Source organism: Falco peregrinus, chromosome 8, assembly GCF_023634155.1.
Source record: "Falco peregrinus isolate bFalPer1 chromosome 8, bFalPer1.pri, whole genome shotgun sequence".
Lineage (NCBI taxonomy): Eukaryota > Metazoa > Chordata > Aves > Falconiformes > Falconidae > Falco > Falco peregrinus.
In genome coordinates this window covers 21,604,446-21,621,269 of record NC_073728.1, presented here as the reverse complement: position 1 = coordinate 21,621,269, position 16,824 = coordinate 21,604,446, and the positions used below count along the sequence as shown (strand labels likewise).

Here is a 16,824-nt window from a genome sequence, read left to right as displayed (position 1 = left end):
TTGCTGTTGCTCTCCAAACAAATGTATTTTTCTGGATTAGGTACAGCTTGCTCAATTGTACATCCCTTGAGATTCACAAACATTTTATGGTTCAGTAACTGTTGAGGTGAGTTTGAGCTCTATGAAGCACAAATGTACAGACCTTTAATGATATTCAACCTGTGAACTTAACATTGAAGTCAATGTCTAAATGCCTTTAGATATCTGGCTGGAAGGTGCCCATGTAAAATACATTGGCCATTCAGGTCTTGTACCCAGTCCTGATTGCTATGCACAATCAGAGAGGTGAATAAATGCATACATTCTTTTGCCTGGAGTTGTTAAACTGCCGTTACTGCTGGCAGTTCTGAAGTTTTAACCCCAACAAATATTGCAGATTATTTGCCTAATCCTATAAATTTCTCAGCAGTGGCCTCAGGTTCCAGTGATTTCAGTGAGACTTGAAAATGTTCAGCATTTCACAGGTGATGTTCAGAATCTTGGAACTAAATCCAATAACTTACTTCCCATAAATCAAGCTTCACTTCCACATGTAGCAGTTACTGGGCTGTTGTGTTTTAAGCATATGACTGTTCAGTCAGACAGGAAACTTGTAGGAAACAGGAAGGCTGCTGAATAATAGTGCAAATGTTTAACACAGTAGCCGGTAATCTGTCCCTAGAGAAGACAGCCCCACTGCGGCTTCACATACCATGGAACTAAAGTACAGAATAATTACATACTCTTTTCTCTTAATTTCCTTTAATTTCTTTTATTTTTGTTTTGTTTTTCTTCTAACTGGTAGTTTTGGAAAATGAAAAAATAGCTTAAAGGTACTCAGGATCAGAAAGCAAAATCATATACAGTTCTGCTCTGTTATATGCACAGGAATAGAACTATACGTTTAAATGTATGACAACCTACTGCTTTTTCAAAGATCTGTTAAAAAAAGAAGTTACAGTATTATAATATATATAAAGCATTCAGTTTTACTAAGAAATGAATTTCAAAGTGTTCGGAAGAAACGGGTACTTTTTAAAAATTTGAATTCCTTCAAGGAAATTTAATCTCTACACCTAGTTCATGCTTTTTAGTCAGTGAATGCAGGACATACGCAAATTCAAGCTAATAAATGATGTAGGTTGCTAATTAAATGCACACATCAGTTCATTTAACATTGCAGTTAAATTTTTCCTGCATTTATGTGCTTGACTTGAAAACCAGTTTTAACTGTTCAAATGCAAAAATCTTTCATGTATGAAGCTGACTTCACAACTAAAGTGTCTTTGGTTACAAGTAACTAAATACACTTTGAGAATTGGCAGATATCTCTGATAGAAGTAGAAATAGGTATAGGAAGATAATGTAAACATTGACAGGGAAGTGGCTTTGTCTCATTGAAAAAATGTTTTTTCACCCTCTACCGCAGAGCTATGGAATTGCCTGTGACTCCTTCTACCAAAAAAGTGTCATGGGATTAACTGTACACCTGGGAGACTGACACTTAAGTCTGAATTCCCCCCCAGAACCCAGTCTGTGTATGTGACACTTGCAAAACTTTCTCAACATCGGCCACCGAGAGGAACCTGCAGGCCTGCATGGTGTGAAGGAACAGAATCACAGTCAAAGCCTTCCCCAAAGTAGCTCATTCAAGACTTAAAAAGGGCAGAGTTACCTTAGGGAGCCAAACATGATTAAAACTAAATTCAAATAAAGGAAAGAAAACCTTTCAGAGCCCTTCTGACAACCCTGCTGAACAGCAGATTTACCCTTCTGCAGAGAGCAGAACAGGCAGCAGAGAACGGAGGAGTGTGACAGGGTTTCCTCTCTCACAGGGCCACTGTGGACATGAGCCTCACCTCATTCCTCCATTGTATAATTGGTCATTGCATGAAATCAAAACTGTCATTGCAGCATTTTGCAATGGCATAGCTCCAATTTCAAGTTAGTATTAGGAATCTCTTGAGCTAATTAGGAATAATCTGTGGAGAAGGAAAAAGTAATTTTCTAAAATGTCCTGTGATTTTTAACTTGTTAGACTGACAAATCTCTAGTGAATGTATTTTTTCATAAAGGTTCTTGTTCTTAGCAGGATAATCTACAGTTCAGTGACTAAGGACCTTAATCTACACTATGTTGCTCATGTTCTTGTTCAGACAGAGCTTTCATCCTCAGATACCTTTAAATCCCTTTAGAATCTTGTCAAAGCATCTGTAACCTGCATGCTCCACCATCTTCTTACCCATTTCCCTCCCAAGTGAAAATTGTGTTAAATAGTACTAACCTGATACCTTGGAAAATACTTCCTGTATTGTTCTTTTTTCCCTCTAGCTCACCAACTGCTAAATATCCCAATATAAGGTAGCTATACCTACATGATCAGTGGCCTTATACTACGTAGTAGAGCAGAAAACATTCTTTCCACATAGTGACTTTGTTACAGGTCAGTTATGTCTGTGCATGTCAGTGACTATCCCTTGCTCTTTTGTTTCCTTATGGAGCTCTGTATGTTAAAGGACACATGTCAGAAGATACCTGACATCAACAGCACTTCACACTCTTGAGTCAAATTCATTGTGATTTTTCTCCTTACATGCTTCTCTTTCTGGCTAGTTGATAACCTGTTCACACTTTGGTCAGCATAGGTTCTCAGAAACCATTCATTTTAGTAAAACTTCTGACATTCACATGAGTCTTAGGTAATCAAGATTGAATTATAAAGCCTGAAGAAAACTACACAAGCATTCCAACTTAGGAAAGTTATGAATAAATATTTATCAGTGTTTCTCTGTTCTACAGGAAGTATGCATCTGAAAGTCAGGTTCCAAAAATGGGTCTGTTTCTACTTGTTAATGGCTTGACTGGTGAAGCAGAATGTGATGACTAGATTTGTGTCAGTACTAAGTGAGTGATGGTTACAGGGGTTTAAGAGGACAGGATTAGAACTAGAAACAGAGGTATATGGACTTTAATGAACCATTAAATGAATGTCAGTCACTAATGGCACCCTGCTCTGAAGTTTACATTGGGCAGTAGCAATGAGGATACATACCTCACATGTGCATCATAACATTTTCTCATCACTGCTGAGACCTCAGTTAGTGTAGTATAGACACTGCACTTCAAGAAAACGAGCAAGTCCCTCAGCAACAAGAATGATTACCTATCTCTATAAACCATGATAAGGGGAGATATCGAAGGGAAATGGAAAACTGAGGGTGCATGTGCTATCATTTCTGCAATCATGAAAGGCTGATGGGAAGAGGAAAGGAACAAATTGTTCTCTTTGAGAATCAGGTGAGTAATAATGGGCTTGCATTGTAGCACAGGAAAGCTGGGTGAAGAAAAGCTCACTGATGGTAAACTAAGTTAAGCCCTGTGTAGGTTACCTTGGGAAGTTCTGACATCTCTATCACTGTAGGTTTTAAAAGTCAGCTTAGACAAACATGGGGAAAAAAAGAAAAGAGTAGGTACAGCTGATTTTTCTCTGAAAATGGGGATGGATTAGATGATTTCCTAAGATTCTTTTTATGATTTATAAATACAGAGTGACTTCTTGAAATGTAAGATCTCTGTGCTAGTGCATTGCAAGTCAGCCACTTTTATAGCATCTTAGTGCCAGCAGCCTTCGCTGCATCAGTGTAGAAAGGAAGTGTAAAAATTGTTTTAGAGGAATTCTCCTTGGGTTAGCTTTACTTGCAACTGCATTGCTGCTGTGCTTGAAAAATGAACAATGCTCATTTCTGAATGGTCTACAACAGCTGGAGGCCCGTTAAAATAGCATGCAATGTGGATTCACCTACATGGACACTGATGGGTTAGCACATAAACATAATATCCCATATATCACTGAAAGCAGAGATTAAACATTATTTCAGTCACATGAGCACAGATCCATTCAGAAACTGGCTTAATGTAAATAAAACTGTTTCATATACAAACTCTTCTGTCTTCTGCTGTGCTTTCTTTGACTTGGTCTGCAGCTTGCCTCTCACTAAAGTGAGGTTCGCTTACTCAGTCAATAACAAAACCTTCCTTGGATTCTTTTGATTAAAGAAAAAGAAATAGCACTATGTTAGTGTGCTTCTCTTCTTCATGGATAGCTGCTTGAAAGGGTTGCATCTCCACTTAGTTTATTTTTTTTCACAACCTTCAAATGAATGCCATCAGGTCCTGGTAATTTATTGCTTACACCTTTCTCACATTGCTCCATAATTTCCTCCTTGGATAATTTCAGTTTCTGTCAGGACCATGCTGACATTTCTTGTATAAGTCATCTTTTGAATATGAATTCTCATTTCTTTCCACAGTAAAAGATGGTATAAATACATTCTGCTTTCCTTTAATAGCTTCACTTTCCTATTTGTAATCATAACAAACATTAAGCTTGTGATGGAAATAGGAGGTCTGCAATTCCTGTGGCATGCAGTGGAACCGATTGGGCCTGATTCTGCTGTCATATGAGCTTCTAATTACTTTATGGTTCATATCATATAGTTACTCATTATTTATAAAGATGTAAGTGGAAATTTGGACACAATTTTTTATTGTCATCTTTTTCCCCCCCCCCATACCCATCCCTTCAGAATTTTTCATCTACCCATGCTGGAAGGATTAAAACTGTTCTGTTCAGGAATACATTATTTCTGCAAAATGAGCTGTATTCTTTCTAGTGGAGTATGTAGAAGTATTTTTACCATTTTCAAAAGCGTTTAAATGATGAAAGTCCAAATTCCATGGCTTATAACAACCAGCATAACTCCAAAAGTAGTTATTTTTCTTCATTATAAATTGGTTTGTGTGACTAGTTTTTTGCTGCTATCATCTGACTGCTTTCAATGCTAAGGACAGTGTGGCCATACACTGTACGGATGTATAGACAGACCCTAAGAATCAATGTTTCTCTTTTTGTCAATGGTTCTTGCTAATTCAGTGGTTTATAGACCATCCCTGTGTGAGGACTGAGGTGTATAGCTCAGTAGCTGAATGTTCAGTAGCAAATTGTTGTATTGCCTGCCTGAAACCAGGCACATGAACCTGGATCTCTTGCATCCTTCCCAGGTTAGTGTGCTGACTGCATCTCATCTCTCTGACCCAAACACTGCATTCCTGCAAATGTGGAAAACAACTTTTTGAAATCACAGGACAAACAGTTCCTTCAAAGATACCTGAAAATACCCTGCACCTCAAAATCAGACTCAAATGCCATATTGGAAAATGTTAGCTATCAGCACTGATGGGCTCACAGGAACCAACTACTGCTAAGCTGCCCTCCTGCTGCTATTGTATTTCTCATGTTGCGTACTAGCCACATTTGCAGAATAGCTCAGAGACTGATTTCAAGGTGCTCAGCATCTATGGTTGGTGCCATGTTTTCAGAAGCGTTCCCTGCCAGTTTGCCATTGTGGTGGGTTGATCTTGGCTGCCTACCAGGTGCCCACCAAGCCACTCTGTCACTCCCCCTTCTCTCAACAGGATTCAGAGAAAAACACGATGAAAAGCTTGTGAGTAAAAGCTAGTAATCATGAAGTACGTACTTATATCAGCAACAGTACATTCTGTGGGAGGATGGGGTATCCTGCACCAAATACAACCCTACTTAGGATTGTTCTGATCAGAAACATGGGGTCACTGGGATCCTGACAGAGTGTCAGCGTCTGAGGGCTTCAGAATTCCAGATGCTGATTTTTGTAGCTTAAGCTGTCAGGACGTAAGTTGCTGAACTTTACCTTCGTGCTTTAGACATTTAGACAATGTTCTAATCCTGGCATAGTTAGAGTGCTGGCAAAACCATACTAAATTCTAGATATTTTTTTTTTTTAATAGAAGGCAGAGGTTAGTTCAAGCTGCAGATTTAGATCCAGATCCAAACCACCCCAATATCTAAATATTTAAATTTAGATGATGGTTCAGTCTATTTTGGCATTGTAGGCCATTTGCAACATACTGATCCAACAGCAGATTTTGATTTTGAAATCCACCACAGTGATATTTGAAGGTTATTCATTATTTTTAGCTCATATTTGGTTTATTTTCTGCAGTATTGGGGGTGGGGGAATGAATCATCTCAACAAATGCTTGAGTAATTTTGGGGAAAAGTGGCAAGTTATCTAACTAATCACATTAAAGTTTTATCTAAATAATATATATACAAGATAAATAGTAGTAAAGAACTTTACAGATAATATGGTACCTGCACAAATGTGATGTCAAATACAGTTGTAGACATATTTTATACTTTCCTGTACGTGAAGCATGCCAGTACAAAATGAGAAATCATTTTTAAAATGGATCCCTCCATTTCCTCCACGGGAAACACCAATCTAAATTAAAATTACTGTTTAGACAGAATATTTCCCTTCTCTTTCTTAGAATAAAAGAATAAAGAGGAATTTAATTTCCCCTGACCTGACAAGCAAATCCAAACTTCATTCACAAAACTGCAACATTACAGAAAAGTTGAATGTTTACCATGTTCATGAAAGCTTTGTTTTGTTCCCACACCCTGAGGTAGCTTATGGACAACTGTGATGCCATCCGTGTTGTGACTAGTATGAAACAATTGAAGTCAATGCTCTTGAGCTGGGGTAACCCATTCAGACAAACTTAATTAACCTAAGAGCCTAAACTCTATTGCGAATAAGGCTTGAATACTTCAGTAACCTCTGTGGATGCCACAGAATATATGTGTTATCTAATACATATGCATGATGATATACAGCTATCAAATTCAATACATAATTGTCTAAAACATTGGAAGTCCTTCAGCAGTGTTATTTTAACCTGAAATATTTTTAACGGGTATGTTTGAAAGGTGCATTTTGAAAAGTAAAATGCACATGTGGCCAGACATTTTTTAAAGTCCAACAGGATGTTCCATTGTTACATGAGTAATTTATAACTAGTGCAGCTGACTGAAATACAAGTATTGACAAAAAATGAAATCTGAGATAACATGTATTGTATTTTTTAATCAGTAAAGCAATTTTTGATTCCCCCCTCCCACTGTGACTGAAAGGGCTGAAATGTATTCAGTTGTACTAACTGTGTAAAACTGAAGGAGCTACTTAGTACGTTGTAGCTCTTCACTGTCTATGAAAGCTTTTCCCTGTCTATGAAAAAAGCCATAATATATACATCTAAACCAAAATCTATGACTGAAACTCAGATTCCAGATGTTTCCATTTATAAGTAGAGATACAACTGCCATTAATTGTTTATTCAGAAAGGTTATGAGAAGGTTGCAGATTAATGATGCAGTGTCTGAGGTGTGTTTCGACAATCAGAAAATCTTACTTTTAATCCCAGTTTTAGGACCGTGAGCATATCAAATAATGTCTATAAACCTCAGGTTTTTATCCATCAAATGAAATTGGTAGCATCCTTTTTTTGGTTTTGCATAGCTGAAGATTCTGGAGCAAGTTCTGTGTGGGTGGATGTTACTATTGAAGAGATCCATTGACTTCAAAGGCCTGCCAACAAGGATCAGGGCCTGTGGAAGGTTTTTGTGATACTTTAATTAGCATTAATGAAGGCGGTAGTTGGCCTTAATATTTTTATGGTGACATAATGTGATAGTAAAATAATAACAGATACAGATGAAGAATCTAAGAACTCTTACTCCTTGCTCTGTGCTTAACACAATTAGCTTTAGGAGAACCCAAAGCCATGTGTTTCACTACTTCATCTGTCAAATTTTGAGTGTCTTAAGTTTGAGTCCTGTGAGAACATCTTTTCACAACCCTGGAAAAAAAAAATTCATATAAAATCTTGTCAAATTAATTTTAATACATTACTTCCATTTCACAGAATTCTCATAAACTCATTTTACACGTACACACATGTCCACAGATTTTTAATGACAAATTCGTTGCTTATAGCCTGTTACTGTGTTCAATAATGCACTTCCTCATAAGAGGAAATGGGACTGGTCTGTGTTTTGTCTGAGTTGATTATATGTGCATATTTAGAAATTGGGGGAGGGGGAAAAGGGGAAATCAACAAAAAAACGTGTATGCAAGTAAAGTTTTCATAAGAATAAAGAAATTACAATATTTGAACTATGTATTTTATTTTCCTTTGCTTTTAGGCAGCAAACCAGTAACGAATTTTCTCCTGTGGTGCCTGATTTTCTTGACAAACAAACAAAAAAGGTACTTCTAAGTTTATATTCTAAAATAACATCACATTATAACTTCAAATTCCTGAGTCCACAGTTCTGCAGTGTGTTCATGGCTGCTTGGCATAGCCATCTGAACATGAAACCGTTAGTGATGTTTTGAAGTCTTTGAGACAAAAGCCTGCTTGCTAAGAACTTTAGTTCTGTAGAAAGACAGGGAGGTACAGTGAATAAGAGAATCAAAAGGCTGGAAATTTGCTGCTGAGAATAAATGCTAGCTGCTCCCTGAGGTGATTTGTCTGTGCACTTCACTTTCTACAGATGTTAGAGACTCTTTTTTAGTAAGGACCTGAGGTTCTTTGGTAGCACTTTGATATCCTGCTCGAATTCAATATGTGAAATGGAGGAGTCGCTCTGTGACTTGGAGCACAGCATAGTCTTTGAAGTCTGATCCAATTTTTGCTGCTTACCATTTGATGTTGAAAGGATGAAATGGAGAAAATGTACAGTTTTTGCCAGTAACTCTGCTGAGCATATGTAAGATTAAAAAAACAAAATCCCTTGGATGATGTACTTAGAAATGTTAAGCAGATTAATACCTTCCTATAGCTTTTTTCTAAAGATACAAATTAACTATGAGAGGAAATCAGCATACAGTGCATGCTATGATTTAACTGCATGAGGAAAATGGATAAATAAGTTAAATGGAAAAAGTAAACAAATGTTTGTGACATGGGTGCTAAGTAGGTGTTGCTGAAAGCCACAAGAATCTTGTGTAACTTAAATCTGGCATTAGACATTTCACAGAGTTGTAGAAAATAAGAAGTTGCTCCCTGTGAGATCACAGCTATAAGTTTTCATGGCAGAGTGGAATCAATACATTTCTTATGTGCCTAAACCAACGTTCTTTATTCCAAAAGGATTTGGATGAGATTTCTGCTTCTCCATTTATTCGAAAACATTCGTTCGAAATGAATGATTCACAATCAATTAGCCAATCTCAGTCAGTTGCAGACCATCAGTTGTCAAGTCCTTTGAGATCCCATAAAAAAGAAGGTAAGAAATATAGTAAATAACAGAGATCTTTTGTTTACTATTTATAAGCTATATGTTGACATCCTGTAACTTGCTTTATATGTTGGTAAAGTCTTTTTAACAATCCCTTAGAAGGCAGGAAATATAAAGGAACTAACTTTCTTCTACACATTTTGAACCTGGAAATATAAAAAATCCCTTAAATACCTGAATTACAGAGGCAGTACTATAAAGATTTTTAAAATACGATTTATATTAAAATGTTGTTAATAATCTCAATACCCTTTTAATGAAATCAAATTGACTTCCAAGAGCTTCACCTTTCCTTTGCCTTCTAGTCTCAAAAGTGGAAGACGGTGATGAAATCTCTCATGTTTGGCAGAATGAAAGACAACTGTTTTGTTCACACACACTGGTTCAGTCAGCAATGCAGGAAAATATGCAGTAATTTTGCAGTCTATACAATATGGGGTTTTATTTGCTGATACATTATTTTTGCCATGGTCAGTAGCAGTTTAAAAACTTGAAGTAAAACATTATGATATTTGTTTAGTTTTAACTGGTTTATCTTTAGATATTCCAGGAAATCATTACCTCTCAGAATACTTTTCTCTGTAATTGTAGTCATTGCACCGTTGCAAATCTGTGAATACAGACTTTAATACTGGATCATAGAATACCTTCCACGGTTTAAGATGAAGTAGGTTGATAATGTGCTATCTGTAGTGAGAGCCAAAACATAAATGATAATACATTAATTTCCAGGTTATTACTGAAAATTAGTTGTTTATAATTTTGTGCCATGCATTAACATTTCTGTTTATATATTTAATGGGACACATGTCATCTTGTAAGTCTACAAATACTTATCTGAATACTTGAGCCCTAATCCTGCAATTTGTGTTTCAACTTTACAGAGCTCAGTTAAACAATTTACAATTTAAAGGTATGAAGATAGGTATTTATAGGGAGATCCTTCTGTTACAGGAAATAATGCAATGTTTTTAATCTTCTCCACAGGCGTAATGTGCTTTCCATGCTAAAAACAGAGTAGTATGTAAACACAGCAGGTTGAGAAATCCATTCTTTCTCTCTTCATGCATTTCTGTCCATATGGGGTTAAGTCCTTTGTGTGGGACTGCAGGGAATGTGTACATTACTATCTTAAATTATTACATGTTAAATCATAAATGTGCCAAACAGAAATATCTTCATTGCAGCAAATCCTCTTGAGGAAAGCAGTCAGGGCCCGAATCTGTCATCCTTACTCTCCCTGCATGGTGTATGGTACCCTGCAACTAGTCTCCTTGAAATCAAAGACATTGTATCTACAGTAAAACAAGTAGAGAGAGTAAAACTGGCAGAATTACACCCTTAGCAAGCGTGTGATTCAGAGCCATTACCCAGTAATTAGAGAAACTTCACAAAATGTCAAGTGATAGAAGAATAGAATTTGAAGAAGAGATGAATGCAACATTGATCTGAACTATTTAACAAACATATATGTCTAAATGATAAGCCTGAAATATGGAGAAGTAAGGAATTTCATAGTTAAACATGAAGATACTAAGATAGATGATCATAGAAATCACACTTCAGTGAGTAACTATTACTGCTGAAGAATAGTAACTTCCTTGGGTGCTTTTAAAAGAATGGCTTGCATTCCAAAATTCAGATGCTTTCACACACTGTTCAATCTATATTCAGCCTTATTGTGTGAAGTATACTTTTAAGAAGAGGATATTGTGAGTGAAATAGCAAATATCTTTTTTGAATAAGAACACTTGTTTTGTAATGTAGGGCTATATTACGTAAGCTGTTATTCACACAAAAAAAGCTGTCCACTAGGTGGTCCAAACAATGTGAAGACTTATTTTTCATAGTGAAACATCATTCTGAAATACTGTAGATTGATTTTGAATTCTCTTTAAGTTACATTGCAGGCAAAACTAGTCTGTCACCTGATGGTAGTGCTGTGAACCTGGAACACAGAGGCCAATGGGGAAGGGAATGTGACAGGTTTCCACACTGGTTTATGACCCAGTTATGAAGCAGTGTTGGTGTTTGCTGAAGGGAGTCTGTATCCAGGCTTAAGCAAAGAGGACAGGCTGCTTATTTGTCTCGAGGCCTCGGTAGGTGAGGCTCTAGTGTAGTCAAGGTGAGACAGAACACAAAAGGGAAAAAATGATTGATAGAAGTTTACATATTTTTGTATAAATCAAGCAGACTATTCACTCACATCTTGTTATCCAGCTGTCTAATAGCACAAGCTGCCCATTCTCAGTAGTAGATTGGCAAAGGCAAAATAGTCCAGGAAATTTCCACAAAGATCCTGCAAAGACTGGACTCTGTAATTAATGCAGAAACAAAAGCCTCTTTTTCACTTCAAAAGCCTTTACACAGGGTCATGGTAAGACTGAGCAGTATGGCCAAACTGCATGCAGTGCAAGTTAAGTGCATGCATGCACTATGGTTGCATAGTCACAGGGGCTGGCTCTACACTGCCCAGGCATTCCCCTGGGCTCTGCCGGAGTGCTGGGGCAGGACTAGTAGCACAGCCAAGGATTCCTTCACTCTCTGCTGTGACACACTGCCTGAGCAGAGAGTAGTCCAGTCAATAGTAACAATTAAGGCAGAAGTTAATTATTCTAGTCACAATAAAGTAATATGGAAAGAATCAAAATAGTATAAATATAATCTCCAGAGGCCAAGTAGTGGTATGTCCTTAAACAAGATAAATAGTGAGACTGTTTGAAATTATTAATGAGAAGTGAGTGCTTCGTAGGGAATTGCCCAATGTAACTTTGCCTCAAAAGTAAATATGACAGATTTTCTGAGATGCAAAGGAAAAATGCTTGTAAAAGGAAAGCCAATAGCATCTCTGTGTTGACCAGTGGATGACATAATTCTTAATGCTAGCACAGACATTTGGAACAAGTGAGAAAGTACATGAAGAGTCTCTGGCCATGGATGTTCTCTTGTGGAAGAATTAATATATGTCTTCTGATGATGTTCAGTTTAAACCTTGCACCTCACACTGTTGCCTGCAATGTCAAAACTTTCTGAGACGTGAAGAAATTTGCTAGGGTTCCAAGAGATCCAGAATTATGCAATTATGCAGTGTCTGTAGCCACAATCTGAGGCTGAGGTGGTAAAACTTGTACTATAGTTGTAAAAGTCAGTAGGGCATTTCCAGTATAACCTTTGATTTTAGATGCCTTAATCTTTTGTATTCTCAAAACTAGTGGAAATTAGGGCCTGGTGTGTTTCAGGCTGGACTCCCACTAGTCAGTGACACATTGTGAATGTTTTCCTTGTAATATGAATTTTTATTTTTATGTTGCTCATTTTTCTCTTCCTTTGGTAAACCAATCATAAATACTTTATTTGGTCAATGTAGCTGTGTTGGGTTTGGAGAAACATGTGAAGGTGATCACTGTTTTTCACACTGATGGAAGGCAAGTAGATAATGAAATGTGTAATTGTTTGATGGGAAGGAAGGCTGCTACCCACCTCAGACAGTACTGTGGACAAGTTTTAGTAAGGGACATTGTGGGCATGGGAGACATTATTCCCAAAAAGTTATTCTGTGGTTGTCATCACACAGATGATATTTACAGGCTTATCACCCTAAACAGGAAATTTAAAATAATAACTTCCTTAATTGTTAGAGCTTAACTTTAGTTTTAAGGAAGTGATCCAACTTCAATTCTATCAGGACCTTAATCATGTTAAAATACCCAATAAGCCACCAGAGAATACACTTAGGTGATTCATCTTTGCTTCAGAGTGGAGTTTTCTTTGAGTCAGACTTTGTTGAAAATATTTAAAGCCACCTCAATCTCAGCCCTGGAGTGCAGTCTTGATTTGATGTCTTGCACTTGCAAGCAAAAGATGCTTAAATGCAGGGAACCATCTTAGTCTATGTGGTAGTTTAAAATCGTAGCATAATTTAAACTCTGATCTCATTTAATTTCTATTTTTACATTGTTTTAAAAAAGATAACAGCTATGGCAAAGCAATAATCATTAGCAATTTGGAAACAGGGACACCTGTTATCCTTTGATTCACAGAAAGTCAATATCCCAGCATAACTGATCAGTATAATGGTAAAGGATGGGCAGTATCTCACACAAGATGTGGTACCAAGAACTGGATGCCTTGTAACCAAAGATGCTGCTTCATTTTCTGCACGTGAGAGAGGTGTCAGTCCAGAGCGTTCAGCACTTTCTCTCTGTGTAACTCAGCTTCCTGTTTGATTCCATTATAGCAAACCTTCCTTTCTCAATGAAGAATGAAACTGCTGCTATGTAACGTAGTGTGAAATGCTGCCTGGACTTTCAGCTAGCTGTCATTGGCAGATGGGATGATACTGACACATGGATGCTATTAATTTCAGATTCCTATCATTCAGGATTTTAAGTGAAAAAAATTGTCATCTATTTAGAATTATTTTGGGCTGTTTAATCAGGAGATTTGTTTCATCATCTTTAAGCCCCCCACTGAGACTAATTTTACATTGGAGGAACGTAAATCATTAAAAACTTGACTGTAGTCAGTAGAGTCATTGACTGAGCGGAATCGGATCTCTTGGTTACAAAAAATTGACATGAAAAAATTCCTGGGCTTTAGGAGTTTTGGGGGCAGAGGATTTGGCCGTTTGTTTTTTGTTTGTTTGTTGGGGTTTTTTAATGGTTCAGGTTTGAGTTGGTCATTCTTTTGCAGATAAAATGCGAATAAAATCCATGATCATGGGACAGTCTGAATGTTACAGGAACCAATGAAAAGGCCAAGGCAGTGTTACGTGGTATGATCTGTTTGTACTGAGCGTGCTGTAGCTATGTGTGAGGCCTACAAGGTCTCCACAGTATTCTCCTACTACGTACCGCAGTGTAGCACAGGAGGGAGGATCCGGGGAGCTCCAGGCCTGTCAGCCTGATCTCGGTGCTGGGGAAGGTTATGGAGCAGATCATCCTGAGTGCCATCACGCAGCATGTGCAGGACAACCAGGGGATCAGGCCCAGCCAGCATGGGGTTATGAAAGGAAGGTCCTGCTTGGCTTACCACATGTCCTTCTATGACAAGATGACTGACCTAGTGGATGAGGGAAAAGCTGTGGGCATTGTCCCTCAGAACCTTAGCAAAGCCTTTGACACCATCTCCCACAGCATTCTCCTGGAGACACTGGCTGCTCACGACTTGGACGGGTGTACTCTATGCTGGATTAAAAGCTGGCTGGCTGGCCAAGCCCACAGAGTGGTGGTGAATGGAGTTACACCTGGTGGTGTTCCCCAGGGCTCAGCATGGGGCCAGTCCTGTTTAATAGCTTTATCGATGATCTGGACAAGGGGATCGAGTGCACTCTCAGTCAGTTTGCAGACAACACCAGGTAAGGGGGAAGTGTTGGTCTGCTTGAGGGCAAGAGGCTCTGCAGAGGGATCTGGGCAGGCTGGACCAATGGGCTGAGGCCAATTGTATCAGTTACAACAGGGAGAAGTGTTGGGTCCTGCACTTGGGTCACAACAACCCCACGCAGTGCTACAGGCCTGGGGAAGAGCACCTGGAAAGCTGCCTGGTGTTGGAGGACCCTGGGGGTGCTGGTTGAAAATCAGCTGAACATGAGCCAGCAGTGTGCCCAGGTGGCCAAGAAGCCCAAGAGCATCTTGGCTTGTATCCAAAACAGTGTGGCCACTGGGACAAGGGCAGTGATTGTCCCCCTGTACTTGGCACTGACGAGGCTGCACCTCAAATACTATGTGTTCAGTCTTGGGCCCCCTCACTACAAGAGGGACATGGAGGTGCTGGAGTGTGTCCAGAGAAGGGCAGCGAAGCTGGTGAAGGGGCTGGAGCACAAGTCTTATGAGAGGCAGGTGAGGGAAATGGGGACGTTTAGCCTGAGAGGAGGTGGCTCAGGGGGACAACTTATCACTCTCTACAACTGCCTGGAAGGAGGCTGTAGGCAGGTGGGGGAAGGTCTCTTCTCCCAGATAACAAGTAACAAGACAAGAGGAAACAGCCTCAGGTTACACCAAGGGAGGTTTAGATTGGATATTAGGAAAAATTCTTTCACTGGAAGGGTGGTGAAGCATTGGAACAGTTTTCCCAGGGAGGTGGTAGAATCACCATCCCTGGAGGTATTTAAAAAACATTGTAGATGTGGTGCTTAGTGACATGGTTTAGTGGTGGACTTGGCAGTCCTGGGTTAATGGTTGGACTTGATGATGTCAAAGGTCTTTTCCAACCTAAATGATTCTATGATTCTATGGATTACTCTTCGCCATGTTGCAGTTGAAGCCTCAGGCAGAGGAGTTGCTGATGTGATATGCTAGGTAATGAATTTCCTTTGGAAGGATCCTCCTACAGTAGTGTTCTGTGGCTTTTGAGCCAAAATCTGACTGAGCAGGAGCAGGAGAAAAAGTAGCTGCTTTTTGTTTTTTCTTTAAAAGAGTTAGTGTGGGATTACTGACCTCTTCACACCTGGGATAAATGCTGGACTTTGGCCTTAGTAAACAGAAATGGTGTTTCCAAATCATTCATTTTACCTTACAAATGTATAAGTAGAAATCATAGGAAGAAGATATTTTTTAGGATGTCTCTTGAGAAAATAAGCTGAAAAGAAAGCTACATCTCAAAGCAATCATTATTATTGATTATATTATTATAAGAAAGGGTAATCACCTTTCCAGGGTTGTGAGGCTGCATATTTATGCAGATGGATTTTGTTGGTGCAAGTAAGCCTGTTACTGTGCATTGCATTGCCCATGGTGGGACCCTGCAGGAGGCCCCAGGAGGGACCATTGCCTCCCATCCCATCAGAAGCCTGAGTTTCTGCTTTCTGGATTTGTGCTGGGTAGGAGCCTGTTACCTTTACTAACCATTAGAGTGAGAAACATGGTACCTCGGTTTCTGTATTTTACCATGTAGTTCCAGTGTGGATTCAGCAAATCTGACTGCAAACATAAGTGAAGTCAGTTGAACTTCTCTCAGCCTTCTATGAAGTTTTCACCTGAGACTTCTGCTGCTGATGTTTGTATTCTGAACTGGATCACCCACAGACGCTTTCTTTTAAACGTTTTACTACTCTGTGGTGGCATGATTTTCAGACTGCATTTTGCCAAAGTAACAGACCAACAAATCTGAAAAGAAATTGGACTGTTCTTAAGTTTTTCTTTACTGCTCAGCTTCTTAATTGTTTTTTCCTTTCCAACAGACAAAGACACAAACAGTGACAAGTGATAAATACAAGCTTTGATTTGTTAAACACATGTTAGCTGTGTGTTTAGCCCTAGGCAGTGAATTTCATTATAGGCTGGTTTACTTCTGGATTGGTTATTGTGGTTGTTTTCAATGCAAAAAGATTTGACCTGCCACCTTGACTGATTAGTATCAAAGGTGAGAGATAAAATAAAATGCAAGTAAACTGCACAGATAAAATGCAATAAAGTTCTCCAGAGACAGCTCAGTACTTGTTCTATGTAAAACAAGTTAAAATTCAGCCCATAATGGCTGCATTGCAATAAGAGACTGCAAATCTCTCTCACTGAAGTAATGAAAAATAATAGTAAGAAATATGAGAGATTTAATAAATTAATAATATATACACAATAATGCTGTGTCAAAACCCCCAAATTTTACTAAGGGTTCAGTTTCTTCTCTTAACATGTAATGTCTAGCACTGTGTTTCTGATCCA

General features: G+C 38.5%; 1 protein-coding gene across 6 annotated transcripts in view; it reads left to right on the top strand.

Annotated features, from left to right (window-relative positions):
• Positions 1–16,824, top strand: part of MYO3B (myosin IIIB) — a 207,619-nt gene that overhangs the window by 154,882 nt on the left and 35,913 nt on the right. For all 6 annotated transcript variants that reach the window (XR_003554319.2, XM_027786370.2, XM_027786367.2 and 3 more), the window contains 2 exons: positions 8,069–8,132; positions 9,019–9,154. Coding sequence is in view for 5 of the 6 variants with exons in the window: in XM_027786370.2 (XP_027642171.2) it covers positions 8,069–8,132; positions 9,019–9,154 (200 nt within the window). In the remaining variant the exon portion in view is untranslated. The remainder of the gene's footprint in view (positions 1–8,068; positions 8,133–9,018; positions 9,155–16,824) is intronic.